Source organism: Crinia signifera, chromosome 8 (genome assembly GCF_055691185.1).
Source record: "Crinia signifera chromosome 8, ASM5569118v1, whole genome shotgun sequence".
Classification (NCBI taxonomy): Eukaryota; Metazoa; Chordata; class Amphibia; order Anura; family Myobatrachidae; genus Crinia; species Crinia signifera.
In genome coordinates this window covers 178,559,983-178,584,652 of record NC_139224.1, presented here as the reverse complement: position 1 = coordinate 178,584,652, position 24,670 = coordinate 178,559,983, and the positions used below count along the sequence as shown (strand labels likewise).

The following is a 24,670-nucleotide window of genomic DNA, read 5'->3' as shown; positions in this document are numbered from 1 at the left end:
GGTGCCTTGCTGCGCTCCCCAGCTAAGCTTCAGGCTCGGTGCCTTGCTGCGCTCGCCAGCTAAGCTTCGGGCTCGGTGCCTTGCTGCGCTCGCCAGCCAAGCTTCGGGCCCAGTGCCTTGCTGCTCTCGCCAGCTAAGCTTCGGGCTTGGTGCCTTGCACTCTCCAGCCAAGCTTCGGGCTCGGTGCCTTGCTGCGCTCGCCAGCCAAGCTTCGGGCTCGGTGCCTTGCTGTGCTCGCCAGCCAAGCTTCGGGCTCGGTGCCTTGCTGCGCTCGCCAGCCAAGCTTCGGGCTCGGTGCCTTGCTGCGCTCGCCAGCCAAGCTTCGGGCTCGGTGCCTTGCTGCACTCGCCAGCCAAGCTTCGGGCTCGGTGCCTTGCTGCGCTCGCCAGCCAAGCTCCGGGCTCTGTGTCTTGCTGCGCTCAGCACATAGGGAGTGACGTAGATTAACGAGCGCTTTATGCAAAACATCCATCGCAGGACTGCGGCAGCATCGGACGCCCAGGTTGGGGTGGACATTGGTGCGGGCAGCGAAATACTGCTGCTTTGTGAGTGAACCAGAATCAGGGCCATTATGTGTAATGGGAAACAGGATTATCGGCAGAAAGTGGTAATTAGCAGAAGACGTGACATGTTTATATGACCGCTGCACAGTGTTATACTGACCGCTGCACAGTGTTATAATGACCGCTGCACAGTGTTATAATGACCGCTGCACAGTGTTATACTGACCGCTGCACGTTGTTATACTGACCGCTGCACGTTGTTATACTGACCACTGCACAGTGTTATACTAAACGCTGCACAGTGTTATAATGACCGCTGCACGTTGTTATACTGACCGCTGCACGTTGTTATACTGACCGCTGCACAGTGTTATACTGACCGCTGCACAGTGTTATAATGACCGCTGCACAGTGTTATACTGACCGCTGCACAGTGTTATAATGACCGCTGCACAGTGTTATACTGACCGCTGCACAGTGTTATAATGACCGCTGCACAGTGTTATACTGACCGCTGCACAGTGTTATACTGACCGCTGCACAGTGTTATGCTGACCGCTGCACAGTGTTATACTGACCGCTGCACAGTGTTATACTGACCGCTGCACAGTGTTATACTGACCGCTGCACGTTGTTATACTGACCGCTGCACAGGGTTATACTGACCGCTGCACAGTGTTATAATGACCGCTGCACGTTGTTATAATGACCGCTGCACAGTGTTATAATGACCGCTGCACAGTGTTATAATGACCGCTGCACAGTGTTATACTGACCGCTGCACAGTGTTATACTGACCGCTGCACAGTGTTATACTGACCGCTGCACAGTGTTATACTGACCGCTGCACAGTGTTATACTGACCGCTGCACGTTGTTATGCTGACCGCTGCACAGTGTTATGCTGACCGCTGCACAGTGTTATACTGACCGCTGCACGTTGTTATACTGACCGCTGCACAGTGTTATACTGACCGCTGCCCAGTGTTATAATGACCGCTGCACGTTGTTATACTGACCGCTGCACCGTGTTATAATGACCGCTGCACATTGTTACTGTTCTGCGGTTTATTGTCTGGACCGTTTCCTGTGGTTAGTTCTGCTGTGACGTTAATGTGATGTCTGTTTTGCAGGGGCCGGTGGGGTTACCAGGAGACGCCGGGCCACCGGGGGACGCAGGAGAAAAGGTAACACAATACAGAGCATGGTGACGGCGTATGTGGGATGCAGTCATGTAACGGCGCAGCCACAAATGGAGGAATGTTCCGCACATCTTATCCCGGGATGTGACACCATGATCCAGGGACCATACGGTGGTATTATGTACTAGCCGGGACTCCTGATGTGAGTGTAAGCTCTGTGCCCCAACCCGCTGCCCCCACAGGGTTCTCGCTGGATCCTGGGACTCCCAAAATATTACAGGGATTTGTTTTCATAACTGAATTAGTTTTGGAAGTCTGGCCCTGTTATTGCCCCAGTATACCCCATCAATTACTGGCTCATGCAGAGGAGGGGCATAATCCTCTCACAGAAGCAAGGCTCTGCACATGTGCCAGGTTCTGCAGAGCCTTATACGTCCCAGGATGCTCTAGGCTCTGCAGCCGCTGCACACGTGCCAGGTTCTGCAGAGCCTTATACGTCCCAGGATGCTCTAGGCTCTGCAGCCGCTGCACACGTGCCAGGTTCTGCAGAGCTTTATACGTCCCAGGATGCTCTCTGCTCTGCAGCCGCTGCACACGTGCCAGGTTCTGCAGAGCGTTATACGTCCCAGGATGCTCTAGGCTCTGCAGCCGCTGCACACTTGCCAGGTTCTGCAGAGCCTTATACGTCCCAGGATGATCTCTGCTCTGCATCCGCTGCACACGTGCCAGGTTCTGCAGAGCCTTATACGTCCCAGGATGCTCTAGGCTCTGCACATGTGCCAGGTTCTGCAGAGCCTTATGCGTCCCAGGATGCTCTCAGCTCTGCATACACTGCACACGTGCCAGGTTCTGCAGAGCGTTATACGTCCCAGGATGCTCTAGGCTCTGCAGCCACTGCACACGTGCCAGGTTCTGCAGAGCCTTATACGTCCCAGGATGCTCTCTGCTCTGCAGCCGCTGCACATAGGCCAGGTTCTGCAGAGCCTTATACGTCCCAGGATGCTCTGCAGCCGCTGCACACGTGCCAGGTTCTGCAGAGTCTTATACGTTCCGGGATGCTCTGCAGCCGCTGCACACAGGCCAGGTTCTGCAGAGCCTTATACGTCCCAGGATGCTCTCTGCTCTGCAGCCGCTGCACACAGGCCAGGTTCTGCAGAGCGTTATACGTCCCAGGATGCTCTCAGCTCTGCATCCACTGCACACGTGCCAGGTTCTGCAGAGTCATAAGTCCCAGGATGCTCTCGGCTCTGCAGCCGCTGCACACAGGCCAGGTTCTGCAGAGCGTTATACGTCCCAGGATGCTCTCAGCTCTGCATCCACTGCACACGTTCCAGGTTCTCCAGAGCCATGTACGTCCCAGGATGCTCTCGGCTCTGCAGCCGCTGCACACGTGCCAGGTTCTGCAGAGCCTTATACGTTCTGGGATGCTCTCTGCTCTGCAGCCGCTGCACACGTGCCAGGTTCTGCAGAGCCTTATACGTTCAGGGATGCTCTTTGCTCTGCAGCCGCTGCACACGTGCCAGGTTCTGCAGAGCCTTATACGTTCCGGGATGCTCTCAGCTCTGCAGCCGCTGCACACAGGCCAGGTTCTGCAGAGCCTTATACGTCCCAGGATGCTCTCTGCTCTGCAGCAGCTGCACACGTGCCAGGTTCTGCAGAGCCTTATACGTCCCAGGATACTCTCTGCTCTGCAGCCGCTGCACACGTGCCAGGTTCTGCAGAGCCTTCTACGTCCCAGTGGTATCAGTGCTTACTGTCTGGGGACTGTAATAGAATCGTGTGAGCAGCTTCCTTACTGTCACTTATTACTCTTTTACAGGGCGTGCGAGGAAAGCCAGGACCCGAGGGCCCGCCCGGTGAGAAGGGCACCCTGGTACGTATATATATTACATGAGCACGCCACATTAGTGGTTAGGTGTCCGTACAGATCTGCAGCTGGCCGATGAAGGTTATATGTAACCTGCAGCCGCCGCCATGGGGGAATGCCCACCTCCAGGGAAAACGTGGGGCGCCCAGTGACACACTCAGAACACACGTTATAATTAATGGGTACATTTAATGTTGACACACTTGAACAATCACAAATAAAAATTAAAAAACATGAATTTATATATTTTTTTAATTATTTGGAGCGGCTGCTGGAGGCAGGAGAGCTGTTACCTTCTGCACCGTGTCCGGCGCTAGATCCCGGCTTGTCCACTGTTCCCAGCGTGTGTGGCCCAGCCGCTGTTAGGAGCCTCGCCGCTGTGTTGTTTTTTTTTAATTGATGGTTTTTCATTCTTATGTGTATTTAGTTGTACTTGTTCTAGTGTGTCAGCATTAAATTACTCATTTATTATAACGTGTCTTCTCACTAGGCGCCCCACGATAAAGGAAATGGACAGAGATGTGAGCAGCCGCATCTGGAGTCGTCTCACTCGGTACCCGCAGAGAGGGCAGGGATGGCCTCAGCCTAGGTGCCCGCAGAAAGGGCAGGACTGGCCCCAGCGTAGGTGCTCGCAAGGCCAGCCCCAGCGTAGGTGCCCGCAGAGAGGGCAGGACTGGCCCCAGCGTAGGTTCCCGCAGAGAAGGCAGGGCTGGCCCCATCATCGGTGCCCGCAGAGAAGGCCAAAGCGTAGGCACCCGCAGAGAGGGCAGGGCCGGCCCCAGGGTAGGTGCCCGCAGAGAAGGCCCCAGCGTAGGCACCCTGTAGAAAGGGCAGGGCTGGCCCCAGTGTAGGCACCCGCAGAGAGGGCAGAGCTGGCCCCAGCGTATGTGCGGGGCTACTGCTTGCCATCAGCTGATTAGATGGAAAGATGCCCCACACTATGTCTGCCTTTGGCTGTGTTATACTGTGAGGTTCCAAGGGACTGTATACATATATATATATATATATATATATATACTGTACACATACATACCACATAAAATGCCTGTGTTTGTCCCTCTGCACATTACTCTGTAGGACTTTAGGAGACCTCACAGGCTCAGTTCTGCCTCTGATTAAAAACCCTCCCATGACTAGGCTGCTGCTGCTGCTGTTATCCATGGGCCTGAGAAGCATGTAATGAGCTCCATCAATCAGAGTTCAGCACAAACACACAGTGGTATAATTATAATATTGGGGTGTTGGAGGAGAGGTGCTGTATGTGTGTATGGTATAATATTGGGGTGGTAGGGGAGAGGTGCTGTATGATATAATATTGGGGTGTTGGGGGAGAGGTGCTGTATGATATAATATTGGGGTGTTGGGGGAGAGGTGCTGTATGTGTGTATGGTATAATATTGGGGTATTAGGGGAGAGGTGCTGTATGTGTGTATGGTATAATATTGGGGTGTTGGGGGAGAGGTGCTGTATGTGTGTATGACATAATATTGGGGTGTTGGGGGAGAGGTGCTGTATGTGTGTATGGTATAATATTGGGGTGGTAGGGGAGAGGTGCTGTATGATATAATATTGGGGTGTTGGGGGAGAGGTGCTGTATGATATAATATTGGGGTGTTGGGGGAGAGGTGCTGTATGTGTGTATGGTATAATATTGGGGTGTTGGGGGAGAGGTGCTGTATGTGTGTATGGTATAGAGGAATGGAATGGAGACAGAGGAATAGTTGTAGTTATTCCTTTATATTTGTTTTGGTAGGAAAGGAATCTGTCTCTCCCTCTCCATCCTGTACTGTAACCTAATATTATATAATACATTTACAATGAAAGTTCCTGCAGCCAGATACACTGTCAGTGAGCTGAATGTGCTGTGTGTAATGGAACGGACACATTTCCTGCACTTACTGACAGACTGGGACCAGTAACATGTGTAAGAGCTGTTTTGTGGTTTCAATGGAACTCGCTGATTTTCCAACATTCTGCTGAGCTCTCAGGGCCGGAGATATTTTCCATCATTACAATTTATGGTTTAAACAGCTTCATCCACCCCCAGGGGAACATTACCAGACTTACTGCATGAAAATGTCATGTGACAACTCTCTTTACATCGTGGCCGGTCATATATGGTGCTGCAGGAATCTGCAAGACGGCAGAAATACAATAGTTGTCAGCAAACTACTTCCACATGGCTCACCGCAAATATTATATGTGTGTGTATGCTTCCAAAGCTACTTTGCTACCTTGTGATTGCCTCTGTGTTTGTGCATTCGTGAGAGAAAGAAATGTCAGACACTAGACATATAGGGTGACATCACTGGCGTAACTATAGCACCGCAGCCCCCGCCACCGCGGGGGGGCGCTGTGCATATGGGGGCGCCGGGGGCTGCGGTGCTGTAGTTACACCTCCCCCCAATCCCCCGAAGGCTTACCTATTTCGCTGGTCCCGGCGGCTCCGTTCTTCTGCTGAGGACCACCACAAAATGGCCGCCCTCATATAGCACACAGTTCTCTGAAACTGTCTGCTGTATGGGGGCGGCCATTTTGTGGTGGTCCTCAGCAGAAGAACGGAGCCGCCGTGACCAGCGTGAAAGGTAAGGCTGCGGGGGATTGGGGGGGTTTGAATGGGCGGCGGGGGGCGCCCCCCCTAACGGCGGGGGGGGCGCCCAAAACGTAGCTGGGTGACATTCTATGGGATGAGATGTGTGTTTTTTGGCGAAATTTTCGCAAAAAACGTTAGAAATCTCGTTTTCGCATATTTAATGAGATGCGAAAAACTGCAAAAATCGCAGATTTTGCCGCGAAATCGCACTTTTACAAAGTGCGATTTTAACTCGCGCCGGAACTCGCATCCAGATGTTTTCCCATTGAAAAGTATACAAATCGCATATTTAATGAGATGCGAATTTGGGAAATGTGTCTTAAATTCACCAAAAAATCAGACCAGGTTCTGATATGCGAGTTGGCCAGAACCCTGCACAGATCATTGAGATCTGTGCTTGGTTCTGTGGTAAAAAATGTGTTAATTTTTTATTTTTTTTAAAATTGCGTGGGGTCCCCCTCCTGATCATAACCAGCCCCGGGCTCATTGAGCCGGTCCTGGTTCCAAAAATACGGGGGACAAAAAGCGTAGGGGTCCCCTGTATTTCTGAAACCAGCCCCGGACTCTTGGACCGGTCCTGGTTCCAAAAATACGGGGGACAAAAAATCTGGGGGTCCCCTGTATTTTGAAACCAGCACCGGGCTCCAACAGCCCGCAGTGTCATGCCACAGCCAGGGGACACTTTTTACATAAGGTCCCCTGGCCGCACCATGAGCACCGTGGCTGGTCAGCCTTGGACAGAGTACCTGGAGGAGTGGGGACCCCCCCAATAAAGGGGTCCCCCCCCAGGCTTCACCCGTTCAGGGCTGAAGCCCGGGGCTGTCACCGGCGTCCCTGGCCAGTGGACGCCGGCCTGATGGGGTTAAATCTTTCAATCCTAACATTGCTTTATACATGAGAACTACAAGTACTAGCAGACGTCCCCCGCAGGCTGGGACTTGGAGAACCACAAGTCCCAGCATGCGGGGCATTAATGGGTCCGCTGGGACTTGTAGTCCACCTGTAAAAAGAATGTTAAATGAAAACACACACACAGAGAAGTAAAACTTTATTACATACACATCCACACACCTCACTTTTACACCCACATACTCACCGATCCAGGATCCAGCGCTGGTCTCCCTTCTGCAGAGCCGGCTACCCCCGCAATGACAGCGGGGACAACCGGCTTTCTCAGGCTGAAAGCGTGATTGGGCGATGCGTCTCCATGGAGACGCATAGCTCAGCCCTGATTCGCTCTCATCATCTGTTGCGCTGGGACAATGCGACAGAAGCTGTTAGCTCCATCGGAGAAAGCCGGTTGTCCCCGCTGTCAGTGCGGGGGTAGCCGGCGCTGCAGAAGGGAGACCAGCGCTGGATCCTGGATCGGTGAGTATGTGGGTGTAAAAGTGAGGTGTGTGGATGTGTATGTAATAAAGTTTTACTTCTCTGTGTGTGTGTGTTTTCTTTTAACATTCTTTTTACAGGTGGACTAAAAGTCCCAGCGGGCCCATTAATCAAATTCGCACATTTACATGCCGAAAATTCGCCCATTATCGCACTAAATCGCACTTTTCTTGCCGGAACACGCACCTCATTAAATATGCGAATCCACGGCAAAAATCCGATTTTAAAAAAGTCCGATAATGGGCGAAAAACTGACTCTCATCCCATAGAATGTCACCCATAGAGAGAGAGATATTTTATATGGCAGCACGAACGGTGTAATGGTTAGCATTACTGCCGCACAGCACTGAGGTCATGGGTTCTATCCCCACCATGTGTTATATATACAGGGCAGTACGGATGGTGTAATGGTTACATTACTGCCTCACAGCGCTGAGGTCATGGGTTCTATCCCCACCATGAGTTATATATACTGGGCAGTACGGACGGTGTAATGGTTAGCATTACTGCCTCACAGCACTGAGGTCATGGGTTCTATCCCCACCATGTGTTATATATACGGGCAGCACGGATGGTGTAATGGTTACATTACTGCCTCACAGCGCTGAGGTCATGGGTTCTATCCCCACCATGTGTTATATATACGGGGCAGTATGGACGGTGTAATGGTTAGTATTACTGCCTCACAGCGCTGAGGTCATGGGTTCTATCCCCACCATGTGTTATATATACGGGGCAATACGGACGTGTAATGGTTAGCATTACTGCCTCACAGCGCTGAGGTCATGGGTTCTATCCCCACCATGTGTTATATATACGGGGCAGTACGGACGGTGTAATGGTTAGCATTACTGCCTCACAGCGCTGAGGTCATGGGTTCTATCACCACCATGTGTTATATATACGGGGCAGTACAGATGGTGTAATGGTTACATTACTGCCTCACAGCGCTGAGGTCATGGGTTCTATCCCCACCATGTGTTATATATACGGGGCAGTACAGATGGTGTAATGGTTACATTACTGCCTCACAGCGCTGAGGACATGGATTCCATTCCCACCATGTGTTCTATACAGCCTGCCTCCCCCCCCCCCCAGACACAGCCTGCCTTCCCTCCCCCACCAGACACAGCCTTTCCTCCCCCCCCTGACACAGCCTGCTACCCCCCCCCCAGACACAGCCTGCTACCCCCCCCCAGACACAGCCTGCTACCCCCAGACACAGCCTGCTACCCCCCCCACCCGCAGACACAGCTTGCTACCCCCCCAGACACAGCCTGCTTCCCCCCCCCAGACACAGCCTGCTTCCCCCCCAGACACAGCCTGCTTCCCCCCCAGACACAGCCTGCTTCCCCCCCCCCCCCCCCCAGACACAGCCTGCTCCCCCCCCCTAGACACAGCCTGCTACCCCCCCGCAGACACAGCCTGCAACCCCCTTGCAGACACAGCCTGCTTCCCCCCCCAGACACAGCCTGCTTCCCCCCCCCCCAGACACAGCCTGCTTCCCCCCCCAGACACAGCCTGCTTCCCCCCCCAGACACAGCCTGCTTCCCCCCCCCATGACACAGCCTGCTTCCCCCCCCATGACACGGCCTGCTTTCCCCCCCCCCAGACACAGCCTGCTCCCCCCCCCATGACACAGCCTGCTTCCCCCCCCCCAGACACAGCCTGCTTCCCCCCCCAGACACAGCCTGCTCCCCCCCCAGACACAGCCTGCTTCCCCCCCCCTCCAGACACAGCCTGCTCCCCCCCAGACACAGCCTGCTCCCCCCCAAGACACAGCCTGCTCCCTCCCCAGACACAGCCTTCCCCCCCAGACACAGCCTGCTCCCCCCCCCCCCCAGACACAGCCTGCTTCCCCCCCCAGACACAGCCTGCTCCCCCCCAGACACTGCCTGCTCCCCCCCAGACACAGTGTGCTCCCCCCCCAGACACAGCCTGCTCTCTCCCCCCCCCCCCCAGTCTCAGCCTGCTTTTTCTCCCTGACAGTCCGCCCGCACCGCACAGAAACAGACTGTCCGCACCACAACATATAAAATGACACCTGCTTATTATCCCCATATTGTCATTTGCAGGAATTTTACAAATTTTTGGATCTTCTAATTTGATTGTTGTGATTTATATTTTCAGGGCTACCCAGGGACCCCCGGGACTCCTGGACCACTGGGACCACCAGGATTACCAGTAAGTCACTAGATAAAGGGGCATAGTTATGAATAGGTGGAGATCCATACTGATCTAGCTGCTGGCATAGGATGGCGCTCAGTAGGGTGCCCTGTGATAGCATGGGCATGGTGGTGCTGGGGCACATGCGCAGTGGGTACATACATCTGGCGCCGGCACATCACACCTACCTGTATGTCAGCTCCGCAGCACAATAGTGCAGAGATAATATACCGACAAGATAATCAGCATGTAGCGGCTATGGGGAGAAATGTGTTGACAGAGTGTCTGCCGACACCCTAGTGTCGGCAGTCACTGCTCCCGTTCTTTCTGGTTATAAAGCTGACACACATCCTGATAGGGGGCAGGAATGCCAATTGATTCACCCACGCCCCTCCAATTTAACGCAAATTTTTTTTTTTGGAAGTTGGATATCTGTCCATATGCACCAGTAGTGATATCCCATTATTAGCACCATGGCCAGGAGAATAAGCCCCACGGTATCTCCGCAATGCGTATAATGTGTACAATGGAGGCAGATGGTATTCTGTATAATATACATGATTCCACAGTAATGGTGACATAAGACAATGACTCTCCTCTTACTGCAGGGTCCCGCTGGGCAGAGAGGGCTGTCGGGCATACCCGGGGCAGAGGGACAGAGGGTAAGTACCCGTACCACATATTAGCTGCTCAGTGCTGTGTCGGCAAAGTGTTATCATAACTTGCCTGCACAAAGTCTGTTTAGGCAAGTCAGCTGCTATACGGATCGCTGTTCTACAGATAGCCATGCCATTATACTTCTCCTCCTAGATACAGCGTCTGTGTCTCCGCGGACTGTGTGAGGAAACCAGAGCACCCGGAGGAAACCCACTGTTATACAGACCACTGTGCCGTTATACGGATAGCTGGTATATAGATCACTGTGCCGTTATACGGATAGCTGGTATACAGATCACTGTGCCGTTATACGGATAGCTGGTATACAGATCACTGTGCCGTTATACGGATAGCTGGTATACAGATCACTGTGCCGTTATACGGATAGCTGTTATACAGATCACTGTGCCGTTATACGGATAGCTGGTATACAGATCACTGTGCCGTTATACGGATAGCTGGTATATAGATCACTGTGCCGTTATACGGATAGCTGGTATACAGATCACTGTGCCGGTATACGGATAGCTGGTATACAGATCACTGTGCCGTTATACGGATAGCTGGTATATACAGATCACTGTGCCGTTATACGGATAGCTGGTATACAGATCACTGTGCCGTTATACGGATAGCTGGTATACAGATCACTGTGCCGTTATACGGATAGCCGGTATACAGATCACTGTGCCGTTATACGGATAGCTGGTATATAGATCACTGTGCCGTTATACGGATAGCTGGTATATAGATCACTGTGCCGTTATACGGATAGCCGGTATATAGATCACTGTGCCGTTATACGGATAGCTGGTATACAGATCACTGTGCCGTTATACGGATAGCTGGTATATAGATCACTGTGCCGTTATACGGATAGCTGGTATATAGATCACTGTGCCGTTATACGGATAGCTGGTATATAGATCACTGTGCCATTATACGGATAGCTGGTATATAGATCACTGGGACGTTATACGGATAGCTGGTATATAGATCACTGGGCCGTTATACGGATAGCTGGTATATAGATCACCGTGCCATTATACGGATAGCTGGTATATAGATCACTGTGCCGTTATACGGATAGCTGGTATATAGATCACTGTGCCGTTAGACGGATAGCTGGTATATAGATCACTGTGCCGTTATACGGATAGCTGGTATATAGATCACTGTGCCGTTATACGGATAGCTGGTATATAGATCACTGTGCCGTTATACGGATAGCTGGTATACAGATCACTGTGCCGTTATACGGATAGCTGGTATATAGATCACTGTGCCATTATACGGATAGCTGGTATATAGATCACTGGGACGTTATACGGATAGTTGGTATATAGATCACCGTGCCATTATACGGATAGCTGGTATATAGATCACTGTGCCGTTATACGGATAGCTGGTATATAGATCACTGTGCCGTTAGACGGATAGCTGGTATATAGATCACTGTGCCGTTATACGGATAGCTGGTATATAGATCACTGTGCCGTTATACGGATAGCTGGTATACAGATCACTGTGCCGTTATACGGATAGCTGGTATATAGATCACTGTGCCGTTATACGGATAGCCGGTATACAGATCACTGTGCCGTTATACGGATAGCTGGTATACAGATCACTGTGCCGTTATACGGATAGCTGGTATACAGATCACTGTGCCGTTATACGGATAGCTGGTATACAGATCACTGTGCCGTTATACGGATAGCTGGTATACAGATCACTGTGCCGTTATACGGATAGCTGGTATATAGACAACTGTGCCGTTATACGGATAGCTGGTATATAGATCACTGTGCCGTTATACGGATAGCTGGTATACAGATCACTGTGCCGTTATACGGATAGCTGGTATATAGATCACTGTGCCGTTATACGGATAGCTGGTATATAGATCACTGTGCCGTTATACGGATAGCTGGTATACAGATCACTGTGCCGTTATACGGATAGCTGGTATATAGATCTCTGTGCCGTTATACGGATAGCTGATATATAGATCACTGTGCCGTTATACGGATAGCCGGTATACAGATCACTGTGCCGTTATACGGATAGCTGGTATACAGATCACTGTGCCGTTATACGGATAGCTGGTATACAGATCGCTGTGCCGTTATACGGATAGCTGGTATACAGATCACTGTGCCGTTATACGGATAGCTGGTATATAGATCACTGTGCCGTTATACGGATAGCTGGTATATAGATCACTGTGCCGTTATACGGATAGCTGGTATATAGATCACTGTGCCGTTATACGGATAGCTGGTATACAGATCACTGTGCCGTTATACGGATAGCTGGTATATAGATCACTGTGCCGTTATACGGATAGCTGGTATACAGATCACTGTGCCGTTATACGGATAGCCGGTATACAGATCACTGTGCCGTTATACGGATAGCCGTATACGGATGGCCACGCTGTCAGCCTCTATGACTAGACGCGGTTAGGAGACAGATGTCAGTGATATAAGCAGTATACAGCGAGCGCGGCCTCTGTGTTGGACATAACTGAGATGCTGATGTATTTGTTTATTAGTCAGAGAAAGAAATGCTAATTGGAGCCAGTGATCACTAATTACACAAATTACTATGTAGCTGCTGTAAAGCCTGGAGCGAGCCATCTGTGAGGGGCGACACGTCAGCAGCACAGGACTGGGTACCCCTAATCACTAATCCACTATATATACCCCGCTAATCCATCAATCAGGTACCCCAACTGACTAATCACACAGTCCACATCATCTGTGGGGCTGATTCAGACACAATTGCACAGCTGCCGATTAGCGATACGCTGCAATACGCAGACACGACACTGTGCTGCCATGGAAACAATACTTTTTTCATCACTAGCCATTCGCAAGATGATTGACAGAAGGTAGGCGTCTTGTGGTGGTAACTGGCAGTGTAGTGGGTGTGTCAGGGAAATGCAGGCGTGCCCAAGCCTGCTAGGGAATTGTGTGATACGTCAGCTCATGTAACTCTGAACAGTCCATGTGATGGACTGTCACTGCCTGGCCTGTCACCAGACAGTGATAGCGCAGTACTGGATATGCCAGTAGTAGATATATATATATATATATATATATATCTGCTGAGGTAAACTGGAACAAGCACAGGTATAGCTGCAGGAGGCAGACAGCACACTAGTGTTGGAAAGCACTAGTTACAACAAGCGAGAGATGGACTGTGCTTGATGACACCAGGTAACTGTGCGGCAGAATGAGGAGCACTGAGAATAGGGTGATTCCAGGGCCACTATGGTATGTAAGAGAGATAAAGGCCACTTTACCACTTCTGCCACAGAAGACCAGAGGTTCTGGGGGACTTGCTTGTAAAAAGTTGAACTGGCAATGAGTGGATGCAGGGAATGGTTTATATAGGGCTTACTGCACTAGGATTGGATATTTAAGTCATGTGAGAAGTCTCTGAATGGCTGCAGTGGTGTCAGCTGACCTCAGGAACACTGTATATATGGATGTTGGAGGCTGAGCGATGCATTAGTGTTATTTATGCTGGCTAATTTGTGGGTTCCCCCATTCCCTTACATCCCTGCCGGCCACCAGATTTCCACTTACCCTTGTGTGAGCCCAGGCTGGCACCATGGAGGATGCTTGGCTGTGACGGTAGCTTCCTGGCCGGTAACCTCCCCATCCCCCGGTTATGGTGTGGGCGTGTATATTCCGTAACTGTGGCAGGTGGCAGACGGGATGCCCGATACCAATGTGTTTCTATAATATCATGTGTCCAGCATCATCTTCAGACTCATAGGTGGAGTAATTGCAATTAGGGCCAATAAGAACGCTGCTTACTAAAGTTCTATTGAAGATGGCATGTAGCCATTAGCAACCAATAAGAGTCTATATATTATTTTCTAGAAGGTGCTAAATAATAAGTATAATCTGATTGGTTGCTATGGGAAATGGGCCTGATTCTGGTTAACTTACAAACCCATGTGCACTGCAGGTGGGACAGATGTAACATGTGCAGAGAGTTAGATTTAGGTGGGGTTTTACTTCAAGCTGAGATGTAAATTGCAGTGTAAGAATAATGCAGCCAGTATTTACCCTGCACGGAAACAAAATAACTCCCCAAAATCTAAAGGCCCCCATACACTAGGGCGACTTGTCCTCAGGACAAGTCACACCCCGACTTCCCCCTGAGCTCCCCGGGGGAGCTTGATAAGATTGGCACTTGATGTCCCATTATTACATGTGATAAATCGTCTCGATTTATCACATGTAAACCCGGGGAGCGGGGGGGGCGGCAGAACAGGGCTGCTGGTGGGGGGCGCTGCTAAGGCAGCGTGCAGGGGACGCTGCGGGGGACAGTGACAGAGCCGGGCAGGGGGAGGCGGGAGCTGTCAGTGCTGGAAAAAAAAGCCCAAACAATGAATGGGCAGCCTGTGATTGGCTGAGCGCTCTCTCAGCCAATTGCTGACTGGATGAGGGAGCGCTCAGCCAATCACAGGCTGCCCATTCATTGTATGGGCTTTTTTTTCCCAGCGCTGACAGATTTTCCTGCCTGGCTCTGTTTCTGCCAACTCTGTGTCCCCCGCAGCGCCCCCCTGTCTTACTAGCAGCGCCCCCCCCGCGCATTGACGGCTCCCTGCGGAGGTAGTGCAGGCGGGGACCGCAGGCGTCGCAGAGCAGAGACTGTCGGCGCGGCGGGAGAATAGAAAGAAATCTTATTCAAAAGACTGGGCGGCCGCTGATTGGCTGAGAGCTCAGTAAGTAAGAGGGGCTGTATATAAAGATATATCGGATCTGAATATCGTGGGTGCTAAAAAGCACCCATGATGGCTCAGATTCCGATATATCTTCTGTTCTGCAGGTTCGACGCCGTGATCCGATCCGATGCGCGTGGGACCACGCATCAGATCAGATCAGATGTCAAACACATGCGATTTTGGGCCGATTTCACCCGATTTATCAAATCGGATTAAATCGGCCGAAAATCACATAGTGTATGGGGGCCTTTACTCTCTGCAGTGGCGTAGCTACAGGGGTCGCAGCGGTCGCACCTGCGACCGGGCCCCTGAGCCAGGGGGGCCCAACCCCCGCCACTGTCTGGCCGTCCTGGATGTCCGGCCGTCCTGGACGTCCAGCCCCGTTCCCAGGCTGCTCTTTTGCTTGGCTCCGTTCGGCCAACTCTGCTGGACAGGTACGTCGCCCTCCACCCCCCCGCCCGCTGGTGTCACTCCCGAGCTGCTGCTGGGTGGTGGGGGACGCGCTGTGACCCGGCGCTCCCTCCGTGCACCCATCCTGCGGCTGTTCTGTGCGACCGCAGCGCCGCACTCATAGCGTGCAGGGACCGAGACTGCCGCGCAGTATTCTCACTTTGACGCGGGTCTGACTCTCCGCTTCCCCCACGGCATTGCAGCTCCCTGATCCCTGCCTTGCACGGCGGGTAGGGGACTACAAGAACCATAGTGCACAGCTTCTCGGCACCCAGGCAGGAACCCCCCCTGGCCTCCCAGCACAATCAGCTCTTAAGACCCAGTCCTACCATCTTCCCTCACCAGGTGCTCCCTCCCCTGGCTCACTGGACTCCTCTGGCCCCCCTCTATGTTCTCTCACTAAATTGCCCTGCTAAGGGGGAAAATTAACATCCCCGTTTCTATGGTCACTCAAAGGGCCTCAGTTTTTTTTATTCAATATTTTGTTGTATGTAGGGGGGGGCCCAAGCTGACCTTTCGCACCAGGGCCCATGAACCCTTAGCTACGCCCCTGACTCTCTGCACATGTTACATCTGCCCCCCTGCAGTGCAGCATGGTTTTGTCCATTAGAGAGAGGATTTGCTTTCGCAAGTGAACCAGCATCAGGCACATTGCACATAGCAATAGAATTCCCTTAGTAACATACAGCCATTGGCGTGTGGCATAGAATGTACAGAACCTTTTATGGGACAAGACTACAGATGAGGGAACCAGACTTTAACTCTCTCAACTCTATCGCTGGGCTTCACTGACCTCCAGCCTCTCAATGTCTGTGTCTAGGGTCCACGCGGTCCTGACGGTCCCCCGGGAGAGCAGGGTCCCCCTGGACTGAAGGTAACTGGCTATCTATATATATATAATAATATAATCCCGACTCGTGGCGATATGTGACTGTATACTCAACCGCAATCGTCCTTCCTCAGGGTGAACATGGCGACCTTGGGAAGAAGGGAAATCCTGGCCGGATTGTGAGTAGTAAAACTATCTATCTATCTATCTATCTATCTATCTATCTATCTATCTATCTATCTACGTTACATCTTCTGTGTGTGTCTACTACCCATTTTCTGCCATTATATCTGCATAACAGCTCATTTCTGTCCACACAGGGTAAAGTCGGAAATCATGGAGAACGGGGAGAACAGGGAAAACCTGTAAGTAACAGACTGCAATACTCACACAGCTGGTAGCCCATTACAGTAGGACTGGGTGACATACATCGCTGCATGGTGTACTGAGGCTGGGTGTATGACGCACTGCATGGTGTACTGAGGCTGGGTGTATGACGCACTGCATGGTGTACTGAGGCTGGGTGTATGAGGCACTGCATGGTGTACTGAGGCTGGGTGTATGAGGTATATCACACTGCACGGTGTACTGAGGCTGGATGTATGAGGCACTGCATGGTGTTCTGAGGCTGGGTGTATGAGGCACTGCATGGTGTACTGAGGCTGGGTGTATGAGGTATATCACACTGCATGGTGTACTGAGGCTGGATGTATGAGGTATATCACGCTGGATGGTGTACTGAGGCTGGATGTATGAGGTATATCACGCTGCATGGTGTACTGAGGCTGGATGTATGAGGTATATTACGCTGCACGGTGTACTGAGGCTGGATGTATGAGGTATATCACGCTGCACGGTGTACTGAGGCTGGATGTATGAGGTGTATCACGCTGCATGGTGTACTGAGGCTGGATGTATGAGGTATATTACGCTGCACGGTGTACTGAGGCTGGATGTATGAGGTATATCACGCTGCATGGTGTACTGAGGCTGGATGTATGAGGTGTATCACGCTGCATGGTGTACTGAGGCTGGATGTATGATGTATATCACGCTGCACGGTGTACTGAGGCTGGATGTATGAGGTATATCACGCTGCACGGTGTACTGAGGCTGGATGTATGAGGTATATCACGCTGCATGGTGTACTGAGGCTGGATGTATGATGTATATCACGCTGCACGGTGTACTGAGGCTGGATGTATGAGGTATATCACGCTGCACGGTGTACTGAGGCTGGATGTATGAGGTATCTCATGCTGCACGCTGTATTGAGGCTGGATGTATGAGGTATATCACGCTGCATGGTGTACTGAGGCTGGATGTATGAGGTGTATCACGCTGCATGGTGTACTGAGGCTGGATGTATGAGGCACTGCATGGTGTATTGAGGCTGGATGTATGAGGTATATCACACTGCATGGTGTACTGAGGCTGGATGTATGAGGTATATCACGCTGCACGGTGTACTGAGGCTGGATGTATGAGGTATCTCATGCTGCACGCTGTACTGAGGCTGGATGTATGAGGTATATCACACTGCATGGTGTACTGAGGCTGGGTGTATGACGCACTGCATGGTGTACTGAGGCTGGATGTATGAGGTATATCACGCTGCACTGTGTACTGAGGCTGGATGTATGAGGTACATAGATGGAGACTACTCATGCGTGTACATAGGAGAGATTACTTATACATATACATAAGGCATACTTGCCTACCTGACCCTCTCCATGTGGGAGAAAATGCTCTGCTCCTGGACTTCCCTGGTAATGTAGGATTGCCAGCACTTGTGGGGAGCTGGGTAACTGATAAGACAGGTGTCACCACAGGTGCTGGCAATCATACATTACCAGGGAAGTCCAGGAGCAGAGCATTGTGTCCTCCTGGAGAGGGGCATGCTGGGAGGTATGGATAATGTATGATTACCAGCACCTGTGGGGAGCTAGGTAACTGATAAGAAAGGTGTCACCACAGGTGCTGGCAATCATACATTACCAGGGAAGTCCAGGAGCAGAGCATTGTGTCCTCCTGGAGAGGGGCATGCTGGGAGGTATGGATAATGTATGATTGCCAGCACCTGTGGGGAGCTGGGTAACTGATAAGAAAGGTGTCACCACAGGTGCTGGCAATCCTACATTACCAGGGAAGCTCAGGAACATACCATTGTGTCCTCCTGGAGAGGGGCATGCTGGGAGGTATGGATAATGTATGATTGCCAGCACCTGTGGGGAGCTAGGTAACTGATAAGGTGTTACCACAGGTGCTGGCAATCATACATTACCAGGGAAGCCCAGGAGCAGAGCATTTTCTCCCTCGTGGAGAGGGGCATGCTGGGAGGTATGGATAATGTATGATTGCCAGCACCTGTGGGGAGCTAGGTAACTGATAAGAAAGGTGTCACCACAGGTGCTGGCAATCATACATTACCAGGGAAGCCCAGGAGCAGAGCATTGTGTCCTACTGGAGAGGGGCATGCTGGGAGGTGTCCTCCTGGAGAGGGGCATGCTGGGAGGTATGGATAATGTAGGATTGCCAGCACCTGTGGGGAGCTAGGTAACTGATAAGAAAGGTGTCACCACAGGTGCTGGCAATCATACATTACCAGGGAAGCCCAGGAACAGAGCATTGTGTCCTCCTGGAGAGGGGCATGCTGGGAGGTATGGATAATGTATGATTGCCAGCACCTGTGGGGAGCTAGGTAACTGATCAGAAAGGTGTCACCACAGGTGATGGCAATCATACATTACCAGGGAAGCCCAGGAACAGAGCATTGTGTCCTCCTGGAGAGGGGCATGCTGGGAGGTATGGATAATGTATGATTGCCAGCACCTGTGGGGAGCTAGGTAACTGATAAGAAAGGTGTCACCACAGGTGCTGGCAATCATACATTACCAGGGAAGCCCAGGAACAGAGCATTGTGTCCTCCTGGAGAGGGGCATGCTGGGAGGTATGGATAATGTATGATTGCCAGCACTTGTGGGGAGCTAGGTAACTGATAAGAAAGGTGTCACCACAGGTGCTGGCAATCCTACATTACCAGGGAAGCCCAGGAGCAGAGCATTGTGTCCTCCTGGAGAGGGTCATGCTGGGAGGTATGGATAATGTATGATTGCCAGCACCTGTGGGGAGCTAGGTAACTGATAAGAAAGGTGTCACCACAGGTGCTGGCAATCATACATTACCAGGGAAGCCCAGGAACAGAGCATTGTGTCCTCCTGGAGAGGGGCATGCTGGGAGGTATGGATAATGTATGATTGCCAGCACCTGTGGGGAGCTAGGTAACTGATAAGAAAGGTGTCACCACAGGTGCTGGCAATCCTACATTACCAGGGAAGCCCAGGAGCAGAGCATTTTCTCCCTCGTGGAGAGGGGCATGCTGGGAGGTATGGATAATGTAGGATTGCCAGCACCTGTGGGGAGCTAGGTAACTGATAAGAAAGGTGTCACCACAGGTGCTGGCAATCATACATTACCAGGGAAGCCCAGGAGCAGAGCATTTTCTCCCTCGTGGAGAGGGGCATGCTGGGAGGTATGGATAATGTAGGATTGCCAGCACCTGTGGGGAGCTAGGTAACTGATAAGAAAGGTGTCACCACAGGTGCTGGCAATCATACATTACCAGGGAAGCCCAGGAGCAGAGCATTTTCTCCCTCGTGGAGAGGGTCAGGTAGGCAAGAATGACATAAGGGCAGATTACTGTGTGATCATTACTCACGTGTTCTCTTACCATTATTCCTGTGCCAGGGACCACCAGGCCTCGCTGGAAGTATGGGGGACGCAGGACCACCCGGAGAGACTGTACGTATATGATCAAGTGTTTATATGTTGATACTGCTGTCACATTATTGGAGAACAGGCATGCAGCCTAAGAATGCTCAACATAACCTAGGTCAACATTGACAGAAGATCAACACAAGTTTAATGTTGACATGGACATAAAAAAGGTCAACATGAGTTTAAAAATAAAAACTTTTTTGTAAAGGGTGGTTTCCCATTCTTCACCATCCCAGTGAGCATAGAGTGAGAATAACCGTGTGGCCAGCGCAGCGAGCAGTGCCAGGGGACGGGCACACTAATACGGTATCCATGTCGTAGAAAATGGGAAAAACTATTGTTGACCTTATTCATGTCGACCATGTCCATGGTCAGGCCCGGCCCCCCAAAAAAGAATAAAGCAGAAAGAAAATGATTTGTCCCATCTGTGTGTGTGAGTTAATATAGTATTAAAAGGAGCACTCACCAGGCTCTTTTGTTCGTCGGGAGGCTTGCCACCTAGCAACAGCTGGTGGGTTATGGTGTAAGCCTCCCGACATACGCTGGAATGGTATAGTGAAATAAAATTTTCACTTACCTTACCACAGCCAGGGGAGTAGGAAGCTTAGCTGCTGATGCATGACATGTGCACAGGCAGTGCACATATACTGCAGGTCATGCAGGTGCACTCTAGTCACATGCACCTGCTGTATATAAGGCTAAGCTCCGCCCCCTGAGGTCAGATTTTACCTCAGCGCTGAAGGAAGGAGGAAGCTGTGTCTGTGTCTGCTACAGACAGACTAATAAAATCCCCATCCTTCAGCAAAACAGACGGCCCTCCAAACATTACATGGCTGTGGCTGCTTATACCTCCTCTTCCTCACAGAATGAGGTATTATTTAAGAGGAGAAAGTTATTTAACCCTGTCAGGTCGGAAGACAGCAGGGAAGTTTCTGTGGAGAAAGGAGAGCCCAGTCAGGCAGAGTCTCCTCCTCCCCTTGCCTATTCTCACAGTGTTGTGAAAGGCACAAAAAGAAAGAAACAAACAGTTCATGTTTCTTCAAGAGATGCCTGTTCAGGCAATAACATCTCTTTACCAGGTATTGCCTGCAGTAGGAATACCTGAGAGGTCTGTAAAAGGAGAAAGGAGAGCCCAGACAGGCAGAGTCTCCTCCTCCCCTTGCCTATTCTACCAGGTATTGCCTGCAGTAATAATACCTGAGAGGTCTGTAACAGACCACCCTCTCTTGCCCATGGCCAGCACATTTTCCTGCCTGTCACTGGCAGTATGCTCAACAACAAGCTCATAACAGGGACTAGAGCTCAGAAAAGGGACTAGTCACCACAGTACACAGTCCCCAGCTAACTCACAGGCTTGGGAGTTGGAGGATGTAACAAGATCCAGTGAATCCTCTCACAGGGGTGAATATAGTGATTTGCAAATGACCTGAGTGGCATTGGCAAGTGAAATGCCCCATTTATGCTATACACAGCACACTCTGCCCTGAACAAGTGCTTGAGGTGTAGTAATTCACCCAGCTGGATTTTGCAGCCCCTCATTAAGGAGGACAGATTGTTCTCTGTAACACCTGGGCATTCCTGAAATCCCTGCCCTTTTTACCCTAGAGATTGACTCTGCTTTCTCAGCACAAGTGGGGGGAAAAGTGCTGCAAAAAATAAATACATAAAAATAAATAAAGTTCAAAGTAATTGACACTGTGGGCCAGTATTATTTGCCCTGGATAAGGCAGAGTAAGAAGGGTTCCAGCGAACTCCCTAGATTCCCTGCTTCCAAATGGCCCTATTGAAAGCTGTTAATAGAGCTACCCTGATGATTGGCCAGGCCTTTAATTCTATTTCAAATGCCTGCAGAACTGCCAGCAAGCAAGTGCAGATCTCAGTAATGTAGCTCCTGCATCAGTGGATGTCCCAAACCTAATTCTGATCTTTCAGTCCTGACTTCATACACAAGGTTAAGTTCTGCTAAAGTCCCCAGCCCTTCAAGGGGCCTGTTTGCTAAGAGGGTCATTCTGTTAGAGCCAGCAGTTTGAACCTAGAGCAATGCGACAGCCACAGAGTGCTCAGAGGAGGCTTCTCCCAGACACAGGTCACGAGAGGTGAAGTGAATATCATCCTAATAAAGACAGAGGATTCCTCCCTGTCTTTCCAGAGCATTGGCCTCCTGTAGGCGGACTACCATGTACAGGTGGGAGGAGGGGCATATTCCCCTTGTTCCTTTTCCTAACCAGATATGCTCCCATCCAGGGAACACTAGTTCTGGATGCTGGATAAATAATGTCCCTGGCCCTTTAACAGGGCTAGATCGAGTCGGCAGACAATTGCAAATAGGTTGGGTCAGCTACCATTTCCCTGTAAGGAAACAGGACCTTTCATATAGGCCAGTACTGAATATATATGAAACCTTGGTCTTTCCATATGGAGGGTTTAGCAGATATACCCTTTAGGCTGGTCCAAGCTAAACATTGTAGCTAAACAGACCCGAAGGAGGCATTTAACATGATACTGGAACATCCAAATCATAATAGGCTGCTAAGTTCATACCTCCCAACTGTCACGATTTTAGAGGGACAGTCCCGATTTTCGGGTCCTGTCCCGCTGTCCCACCTGCGGCAGGCATTGTCCCGCTGCGGGGGGGTGACAGTTGGGAGACCCCCAATCTAGTAGAATAGACGCTGTGCGCATGCGCACAGCGTCTATTCTCGTATAAAAATGAGGTCGCGGCTAATTAGCATAAGCCGCGACCTCATTTGCATACGCCCCGCCCCCTTTTCGGGCGCTCGCGCGGCTTCGCCGCGCGAGTGTCCCTATTTCATACAGAAAGAAGTTGGGAGGTATGTAAGTTCCCTTTGGAGAGACGTTCCATGCAACTGGACTGTAATGGATTTCAGACTGTCCAATGCCCCTTACATACTCATATGCATCATAAAGGCAGCAATTACACACCTCAGACAGTAAAGGGTTCACTGTTATTATCTACCTAGGTAATCTCCTGGTAGTGCATGCAGAACAATTGTCCCCCTTTTCTCCCAGGTATCTTATCCTGTCGCTCCTCTGGCATCTAGGTTTTCATAGGAACCTTGAGAAATTTGTATTAATACCTTCCCAATCTGTTGTCTTTCTGGGGTCTTTGATAGATTCCTCTTCTTTATCAATAGTGGTTCCCTCAGACAAGTGGAACGCCATACAAGTCTGTTTCTTAGGTGCTCAGTTTTCACTGAGAGACTTGGCTAGGCTGATAAGGAAAATGAGAGCCTCAGATCCTGGGTTTTCTCCACGTACCTCTCATATGCAGACAATTCCAGAACCTCCTATCATCCCTTATTTGACAGGATTAGGACAGACAAAATGATACTATCTCCCATAGTCCACAGGGAGATTCACAGTTGGAAAACATTTCCTATTCCAGATCTCCCCTACCTCCTACTCCAGACATAGTCATCACATCAGATGCATCCCTCATGGGCTGGGGGGCATTCACCCAGTGCAATACAGTAGGAGGGAAGAGGACCGCTTGAGATTCTAAAGCTCATATCAATCTCTTAGAGCTAAGAGCTGCCAGATTGGCTATATCCTCTGTATTTCCCTCAGACCCACGGGATAATTCAGTTCAGCTCTGTCTGGACAACAAAACCACTGTTTATCTACCTCAAAAGAATAAGAGGCACTTGATCTTGCATTCTCTGTCAGCAGGCAATAAATGCCTGGAAGTGGGCAGTACAGCGGTCCATTCTCCTGTTTGCTACATGCATACAAGAAGAGTTAAACAAGATAGCCATTTCCTTATACATAACCAGTCATACTGTGGATTGAGCGACTCTCCAGTTCCTTCGGAGGTGTAGATTTAGATCCCACTGCTGCCACAACACACCAGAGATCTTTCTCAGAATTGCAAAGACCTTGGGTCACCCACAAGTGGATACGTTTGCAACACCATCAAACGTACAAGTTCTGACATTCATATCCAAATATCAAGGGACTCTCCACATGGATGCTATGTCCTTTTTCGCGGGCTGACATTCCACTTTCATATGCCTTTTTCCCTCTGGCTCTGCGGTTGTGGGTCATCCACAAAATCAAAACAGACGTGTCCAAAATACCCAAATATTTCTGGCATACTCTGTCTGGCCCTCCAGAGTTTTGTTCCCTTTATCAACCTTTTTCACAAGGTTCCGGGCTTCCTCTAGGTTCATCTACAGACTGCTTCCAGGGCAGCACAGACCTACTGAAACATCTTACACATTGTATGTGGATTGCAACATTACTAGGTTGCAGACCATTCCCAACCTCTCTGCCTTTTCCACGCCTTGCCTGTTTTAGGCCTAGAATAAGATCCAGATATCAATCCATAATTGAATTTCTAGCCTTACAGTCCTCTAACCTTCCTTCTTCAGGCCCCCTTTTCCGAGCCTAGCATAACTCTGGACTTCCTTGCCACCACATTCGAAACAGGTTTGGCTTATGCCAAGATATGCTCATATGGCTTGACCCTAGCTCTCCTTATCCCAGGCCTCAGAGAATAAGAATACTTAAAGGATTCTTTCTAGCTAGACCACC

General features: G+C 50.6%; 1 protein-coding gene across 2 annotated transcripts in view; it reads left to right on the top strand.

Annotated features, from left to right (window-relative positions):
- COL24A1 (collagen type XXIV alpha 1 chain) overlaps nucleotides 1–24,670 on the top strand; it is a 395,453-nt gene that overhangs the window by 208,940 nt on the left and 161,843 nt on the right. For both annotated transcript variants that reach the window (XM_083157902.1, XM_083157901.1), the window contains exons 25-32: nucleotides 1,636–1,689; nucleotides 3,464–3,517; nucleotides 9,621–9,674; nucleotides 10,265–10,318; nucleotides 16,331–16,384; nucleotides 16,474–16,518; nucleotides 16,660–16,704; nucleotides 20,087–20,140. In XM_083157902.1, coding sequence (XP_083014028.1) covers nucleotides 1,636–1,689; nucleotides 3,464–3,517; nucleotides 9,621–9,674; nucleotides 10,265–10,318; nucleotides 16,331–16,384; nucleotides 16,474–16,518; nucleotides 16,660–16,704; nucleotides 20,087–20,140 — 414 coding nt within the window. The remainder of the gene's footprint in view (nucleotides 1–1,635; nucleotides 1,690–3,463; nucleotides 3,518–9,620; nucleotides 9,675–10,264; nucleotides 10,319–16,330; nucleotides 16,385–16,473; nucleotides 16,519–16,659; nucleotides 16,705–20,086; nucleotides 20,141–24,670) is intronic.